This window comes from Salvelinus namaycush, chromosome 18, assembly GCF_016432855.1.
Source record: "Salvelinus namaycush isolate Seneca chromosome 18, SaNama_1.0, whole genome shotgun sequence".
Classification (NCBI taxonomy): Eukaryota; Metazoa; Chordata; class Actinopteri; order Salmoniformes; family Salmonidae; genus Salvelinus; species Salvelinus namaycush.
In genome coordinates, this window is record NC_052324.1 from 16,327,793 (window position 1) to 16,336,570 (window position 8,778).

The window sequence follows — 8,778 nt, forward strand, 5'->3', positions numbered from 1 at the left end:
ACTGTTCGATTGAACTCTATAATAGGTAAAATAAGTGATCTAAGCGACTTTGCGCGTGCTATAGTCGTTGGTGCCAGGCGCGCCGGATCTATTATCTCATAAACGGCCACCCTCCTGGGCTTATCACGCACGACAGTGTCTAGGGTTTACAGAGAATGGTGCGACAAATAAAAACATCCAATCAGCGGCAGCCCTGTGGGCAAAAAGGTCGAAGGAGAATGGCAAGAATCGTGCAAGCTAACAAGCGGGCTACAAACAGACAAATAACGGCGCAGTACAACAGTGGTGTGCAGAACGACATCCTTGTCACGGATGTGCTATCGCAGCAGACAACCACACCGGATTCCACTCCTATCAGCTAAAAACAAGAAGAAGCAGCTCCAGTGGGCACACGGTCAGCAACACTGGACAACTGAGTGGAAGCCACCGTGCTTCTACACCAGCATTGCTTGCTGTTTGGAGTTTTAGGCTGCGTTTCTGTACAGCACTTTGAGATATCAGCTGATGTAAGAAGGGCTATATAAATAAATTTGGAGTGGAAAAACATTGGCTGCAACATGACAGCGAGTTCAGTTAACTTTAACTTCTGTGCAGTCCCCAGACCTCAACACAATAGATCATCTCCCGGTACTAGATGGGTGTACCTAATAAACTGGCCCGGTAAGTGTACACAAAACATTAAGAACACCTGCTCTTTCCATGACAGACTGACCAGGTGAATCCAGGTGAAAGCTATGATCCCTTATTGATGTCACTTGTTAAATCTACTTCAATCAGTGTAGATGAAGGAAAAGAGACAGGTTAAAGAAGGATTTTTAAGCCTCGAGACAGACATGGATTGGGTATGTGTACCATTCACAGGGTGAATGGGCAAGACAAAATATTGAAGTGCCTTTTAATGGGGTATGGTCGTAGGTTCCAGGCTCACCGGTGTGTGACAAGAACTGCAACGCTGCTGGGTTTTTCACACTCAACAGCTTCCTGTGTGTATCAAGAATGGTCCACCATCCAAAGTACATCCAGCCAACTTGACACAAATGTGGGAAGTATTGGAGTCAACATGGGCCAGCATCAGTGGAGGCTCCTCAGCGGAGGACCATCCTCCTCAGTGAATTTCATTTAAAATATATATATATATATATTTCACATCACCATACACTATTTTGCAATGAAGGTCTGCAGTAGCCTCAACAGCACTCTGTAGGGTAGCACCATGAGGTAGCCGGAGGACAGCTAGCTTCCGTCCTCCTCTGGGTACATTGACTTCAATACAAAACCTAGAAGGCTCTTGGTTCTCACCCCCTTCCATTGACTTACAAAGTAATTATTACAACTTCCGGAGGATGTCCTCCAACCTATATGAACTGACATGTTGTCCACAAAATCAAAAGTTCAGAGAAGTAATCTAGTACTGAAAGCATAACAGTTTTGAACAAATACATTTCTTCCAAAATTAAGGACAAGTGAGACAGTGAGCTAGCTATATTTGGTTGTATTTTTTTAAACTTTCACTTAGCTAACTGAATGCAGCTAGCTAGTTTAGCCTACTCAAACACCTGGCTCAAGACAGAGAGGGATGCTATGTTAGCTAACTGACTATGGCTATCCAACACTGAATCTCTTCCAAGTCACGGTAAGCTTTTGGTTTTAATAATTTATTACCATCGGGGCCCGCCGGTGTAACTGCTAAACTGCTTGCTGACTGTATTGCATGATTGTAGCGGGTTTACTAAAGTGTTAGTTCTAGTAGCTATGTTGACTATGAGGTGACAACAACATAGGCTGTGCATAGCGGTTAGCAGTCATGATATGAAGGTTTGTTTTTGAAAGGTTTTTTCACCTGGTCACAGACAGCAGATGTGTTATACACTGAAGTCTACAAGTGAAGGGAAAAAGTGAGAGGAGAGCATGTAGATAGTTGCAAGAAGGAATTATATATGCAAGTAGGCAAAGTGATCATGCTGTTTTTATATTGCTGCGTGTGATCAGGGGTGTATTCATTCCACCGATTCTGTTGAATTTTTTTTTTTATAGGGTTATAGTAACCTCATGATGGGCACAGGAAAACGTGAGTATCATGTAGTAGCCTAAACCGATCACGGTTACATTGATCTGGGTGAATGGAATATGAATGACAGTCATCCAATATGCTCTAATAGAAATAAGGCAAAGCTCATTCATTTTTTTTAAAGCACCACCCGCCACCGGCCAGCATCCCTGTGGAACGCTTTCGACACCTTGTAGAGTCCATGCCCCAACGAACTGAGGCTGTTCTGAGGGCAAAATGAAGGGGGGTGCAACTCAATATTAGGATGGTGTTCCGAATGTTTGGTATAGTCAATGTATGTCTGTAAATTGTATATCCTCACTGTAAATCAGCTTTACGTTTACTGTATTTATATTATTTATGCTGACATGGTCTGCATATTGTCTATTGCTGGCATCACCTATTCACTAAGTCAAATTCCAGGTATGAGCAAATGTACTTGGCAAATAAAGTCATTCCGATTCTTGTAAAGCTAAATAGTCACCAGAACGCTTATGTAACTGGAGCACAGTGGCCCTTTATAACGTTGACATTATAAGCTAGCTTTACTCAGCAGATTAAATGGAATTTACTGAATGTTGCAATGAGTTTTGTTATAAAAGAAAAAGAAAAACAGATTTTCCCATACTCGCTCAAAATCACTGACCAAAATAGAGAATAGTGGATTGTCATGCTCGCCTCAAAACCACTGCTTACCACAGCACTGATCCAGCAATGTGCGCAATAGCCCTAATGTTCTTACGACATCAGAAAATAAATCCAGATTTCCATTAATCCACGAAGCCCGGTTTACATGAAGTGATCCTGCAGCAGGACTGTTACCTCAGCAACACGGCCATTTAGACCACCACTCCAGGGCCAGGCTCAGCAGCATTGTTTCTGCTGAACATTAAACCAGCAAGCTGCAGCAATCACAGTAAGCTAACTGTCCAGTTTACTAAGGCTTCAGTCAAAACATGTGTCTTTGTATCTGATAGCCTGTTTCCCCATTTCCTACAGGTCAAGCAGCATTGGTAAATGGGTGTTATTGTGAATAAACAATAATGTGGTGAGACAATGTAGAAAACAACCCATGATAGTGTAATTGTAATATCAAAAAAGCTAAATATTTGACCACAAGTCAAAAGGAATCTGTATTTCTGTCAGAAGAGCCAAACACTGGCTTATAGTTCTCAGACAATTTGCTTGTTCATTGCATGTTTGGTTTAAAATGTTTTCTAGCCTATCACCTTACATAACAGCCTGTTCTCAACAATTGCTACTGAAAATCTGCTCCAAACAGCATGTATTTTTTGTAATAACGTCAAACAATGTTTTGGCTCTTCTCATATGAATTCGCATAGCTTTTATTTGTTGAGCCTAGCAACGAATGACCCTGACGGATTCACTACAACAGACCGTCTGTTAAGACTTCAGTGAAATCATGTAATATGTGGCATTGAGTCACCCCTTTTCACTTAGACATGCATTTCTTTAATTGAATCACCATCATAGACAAATCATACAGCCTCATGTATTAAAGCTTTCATAAATATTTTGCATGGGAACTCACTCTTCTCTGTCCTTGGCAGCACCTAGTAAGAACACCCCATCCCACTTAACATTGCTACATTGTTGCAGTGTCAATACATACTCTGCATGAGTGATTCTCCTATTGTGTTCACACATCACAACAGGAAACAGAGGCCTGAGATTTTGATGGGAAGCCATGTGACACACTTTGAGCCCTCCGTCCTCTTTTTAGTGAGAGTTATCAGCCCTTTTCCTCCCCACCCCCAACAAAGAGCCTCCCTAAATTCATCACGCTACACAAGCCCCTTTAAGTTAATTACTTCTAGCCAAGGACAACAACGCTGATGTGTGCTGACACAAAAACACTCTGGGTGGACAGGGCCGAGTGACTGGGCAGCCTGAGGGCACGCACTGTCTCAATCAGGGCATGTCCACAAGAGCACTAGTCCACTCAATAGGAGAGCAGGGGGGGGGGGGGGGGGGGGGGGGGGGCAGGCATGTTTACAAAGTGAAAACAAAACAGTCTACAATCTACAAAGAACCACACAAGCACTAGGGTGCTTTGCAATGGTTGGGCTGTGCTAATGGTTTAATGTATTCATATGGAAAACTTCTTGGCAGATGCATGGTACACTAGATCTAAATAATTCCTTCCTTTCCTTCGACATGTTGCAGGTGCACATATACTGTAAGCACATCCGTGCTTGAGGAGAGGTCTAGGTTAGGGCAAGTACAGGCATCTCTAATAAACATGAAACGGTAGTGGTTATTGAGCCCTAGGGTGCATTAACAATTCTCGTGCTTTTATACAGTGTCTCATCAAATGGAAATGAAAACAGAGGATAGAAAATATCTTGATTACAAAAGGACAGAGACTATGTCCTTGCAGACCTACCCAGATCTCCATGGAGACTGTTGTCATGCGAGGTCCTACTAGATGTAGTGGAGTTCCCATCGTCGGGCCAGATCTGACCTGTTTTACGGACACCCACGATGGAGGCCTCGGACACCAACACCTGCTGCTTCAGACGTTTCTGAGACAAAGGGGTGGGGGGGCTGCTGCTGTCAAAAGACTGCTGGGAAATCTGGGACGGAGAGCGGCTCTTCGGTCTGTACATATGATAGGTTGTGGGACTTGGTGACACGTGACTTGACTGGCCAGAGGAGAAGTCCTCCTCGCTGGACGTTAGGTTCTCATTGGAGCTGCAGTCTGGGGTGTAGCCGCCCCCAACATCATCAAAACTCCCAGGTGAGTAGGAGCGCCTTGGCCAGGTGAGGTGGGAGTCCTCCTCCACACTGTGGTCCCTGATGTGGATGATCCTCCCCTCCCCCATCATCCCCCCGACATACACACTGGTGTAGGGCTGACAGTCTGCCGGTTGTCTCCCCCCATTGGAACGGATCACACTGTCCTTGAAGAAATGTGGGTTCACCTCTGCTGCATCATCATACAGCCCATTGTAGCCACAGCCGCCCTCTGTGGATCTGCCTCGGAGGACAGATTTGCGGATCTCCCCCGTCGCAGTGGATAGGTTCCCAGGTAGAGAGTGCAGGGACCTCTTCCGCTCCATTTGCATGGCCTGGCAGCCCAGGCTGCTGATCTTGTCTGAGACCTCCCTGTCATTGACCTTCACTAAGCCTCTCTCATGGTGGTACTCCATGTTCACGTAAAAGGGTCTCTCTGTCCCACCAACCCCTTTCCCATCTCCTGCCGTGTGAGAGTTGGCTCTCTTGATGTGCTCAAAGTTGGACCTCAGTGCTGCTACTGAGCCCATGCCTACCCTGTCCAGATTTGTGTCTGGAGGACCCACTGTAGGCCTGTGAGGGGAGAAGCCACCACTCTGTTTGGAGGGAGACACCCCATCCTCCTCTCCCTCTGGATACTGTTTACACCCTGTGTCAACTACCTCTCCTGGCTGCTCCTCCAATGAAGGCTCATCTAAGTGGGATCTCTGGGTGTCTGAAACACTGGCTTGGTCTCCAATATTCATTAGGGACATCTTCTTGATGCCCCATCTCTGTCCATCATATGCCTTCCTCTCCTTGGCCAGTAACGTCTGCAGGTAGATCATCCGAAAGCGCTCCTTGTTGACCTCCAACTCCAGCTGCCTGATAGATGCCTTGCATTTCTCAAGCTCCTGCTCAACATCCCCCAACGATTTCAGCTCCATGTTTGGGGGATTTGACTCCGGGAACTGGGCTTTCCAAGCCTCTACAAAACCCACTGGTTCGACCATTTAAAAAAATAACTTAGTTCACTGAGAATAGAGTAGAAACTTCTACTAAAATTTCTACTAAACGATATGATTAGTTTCAAATCAAAATAATTTCTAAAGTATGACTTATAATGGCCATTAGAAGCTATTTCAACACTTCACTGACTGAATACAGTTTTCAGAAGACTCGTGCACATTTTTTCTTATGGTTCTAACGTTAGTTATCAACATATCAACTCGCATAGTATAGGATGCCATGAGGACTGAGAATGACGACCCTGTTCAGATTCCTGCAACAACAAAAACATAAAGTGTCCTTATCTTCTGTAAGTAATGTCAGTAGACAATGATCCTTCATTCATCGTAAAAGCAGCAGCACTGTGCTATATCCATACGTTCCATCCAATGATTTAGTGAAAGTCCAATAACAATTGTACATTTCCACTGTAATTCCTGTTTTTCGTGTTAATTCGTTAGTCCGCATCTAATTGAAAGTTAGTTCGAATGTTCTCTCGTTAACCTTAGATCCACCACACATGATATACACTTCGTTGGATCGCACGCTACAGTTACTTTGTTTTGCTCATTTTATTTAGGTTGAGTTAGTGCTGAAAAGAGAGGGAGGGACTTTGATGTGATTGAGGGCCAGTCCAGTTTTAAAGACACAGGCACGTCGAAAAAACAAGAAATCCAAGCTGAAGAAAAAAAACTGATAATGATATGGTCTATATTATGTAAGTAATAATATAGACTAATCTATTGCCATTTTGTAAGATTAAAAACAGATATGTTTTATTACGGTATATATACCGTCTGAAATATCAATATTTGTCTCCATCTAATGGTACAAAAGAGAAATCCAGACAGACAAGAACATGCGTGTGCGCTGGTGGCAGAGTCTGCGCAGCTTGTCCCACTCTCTCTTCAGAGAGAAGAGGCGAAGCGAGCATTTTTTATTTAACTAGGCAAGTCAGTTAAGAACAAATTCTTATTTACAAAGACGGCCTAGGAACAGTGGGTTAACTGCCTTGTTCAGGTGCAGAACGACAGATTTTTACCTTGTCACCGCGGGGATTCAATCTAGCAACCTTTTGGTTACTGGCCGAACGCGCTAACCACAAGGCTACCCTTTCTCCCCACCCAATATCTGTTTAACAAAACAAGACCACGAAAGATTTTTTTTATGGAGACCAATGAGAGATTGTCAATTTGGTCAAGAAAAACTTGAAATGCTAATTTGCTACGTGTGGCTTATTTGATCAATAGACATTTCGTAATGGTGGCATTTCGACAACTTTGATATTGGAGTTGTGCCTGTTGTTATAGAGATATATAGAGGACTCATGATATATACTATTTTATTATGGACATTGCCATTGAGGACTTCCACCATTTTAAAGTAGTCAACTGGGTGGGGATTCCTATGAGTTGGGAGCAATTAGCCAATGAAGAAGAAGAAATTGACTACTTTAAAATGGAGATAGTCTCAATGGCGCTGCCCATGCTGTCACAGACACAGATTGGCCCCTTTATTCAAAAGCGTATCTGCATTGGCTAGAATGGTCCCACCTGATCTCACCTCCTCCCACCTGACTTCCATGTCAAACTAGCAACATTAAGGTTTTATTTATTTATATTTAACTAGGCAAGTCAGTTAAGAACAAATTCTTATTTACAATGACGGCCAAACCCGGACGACGATGGGCCAATTGTGTGCCGCCCTATTGGACTCCCAATCACAGCCAGGTGATACATACAGCCTGGAATCGAACCAGGGTCTGTAGTGACACCTCTAGCACTGAGATGGATGCAGTGCCTTAGACCACTGCGCCACTCGGGAGCACATGAGTCACATGATCATACAGATTTTTTTTCGAATTAAAAGTCCCTCTGAAAAATGTTTACTTAGATGATTTTTTTATTTAAATCACAAAAAAAATGGTTTAAAGTTAAAAAAAAACATTTATTGAAAATAACAACAATATATTATAGAAATCAATTAACTATTTACTATATGACCCAAACAACTATAGTGATGAGTTTTTTTCTTATAGTCCCTTTAAAAAAAAACAATAACAACACAATACCAACACTGTTGCTGGAAGTATTCGTGTTTTTTAACTGCTAACAGAACAGGATTTATTCATGTTTAGAAGAGAACATTTTCAAATTGACCCTATCCAGGAGTAACTTTTGGATGAGGCCACAGAGCTAGGCTCAGTCTGTCTTATCTGGTATACTGTGTGATCTTATGCATTCTCTCTGTAATTTGGCTCTATCTCTCTCTTTCTCTCTGTTATCTCTCGGGTTACCTTGTCCCGGACCAGCTGTTTCTACCCCCCCTTCTCTCTCGCTCGTACACATCACAGACAAACTGAAATGGTCCACCCACACAGACAGTGTGATGAAGAAGGCGCAACAGCGCCTCTTCAACCTCAGGAGGCTGAAGAAATGTGGCTTGTCACCCAAAACCCTGACAAACATTTACAGATGCGCAATCGAGAGCATCCTGTCGGGCTGTATCCCAGCCTGGTACGGCAACTGCACCGCCCTCAACCGCAAAGCTCTCCAGAGTGTGGTATGGTCTGCACAACACATCACAGCGGGCAAGCTACCTGCCCTCCATGACACCTACAGCACCCGATGTCACAGGAAGGCCAAAAAGATCATCAGGGACAACATCCACCCGAGCCACTGCCTGTTTGCACCGCTATCATCCAGAAGGCGAGGTCAGTACAGGTGCATCAAAGCTGGGACCGAGAGACTGAAAAGCAGCTTCTATCTCAAGGCCATCAGACTGCTAAACAGCCATCACTAACATAGAATGGCTGCTTCCTACATTGAGACCCAATCACTGGTCACTTTAATAAATGGATCAGTCACTTTAAACAATGCCACTTTAAATAATGCCACTTTAATAATGTTTACATATCTTACATTACTCATATCATATGTATATACTGTATTTTATATCATCTATTGCACCTATGCCGCTCGGCCATC

General features: G+C 43.5%; 1 protein-coding gene across 2 annotated transcripts in view; it reads right to left on the bottom strand.

Moving 5' to 3' along the window:
- The window catches only part of LOC120063152 (breakpoint cluster region protein-like), a 46,060-nt gene extending 39,722 nt beyond the window's left edge, over nt 1-6,338 (bottom strand). For both annotated transcript variants that reach the window (XM_039013343.1, XM_039013342.1), the window contains exon 1: nt 4,455-6,338. In XM_039013343.1, coding sequence (XP_038869271.1) covers nt 4,455-5,796 — 1,342 coding nt within the window. In that variant the 5' untranslated portion in view covers nt 5,797-6,338. The remainder of the gene's footprint in view (nt 1-4,454) is intronic.
- Between the last annotated feature and the right edge of the window lie 2,440 nt (nt 6,339-8,778).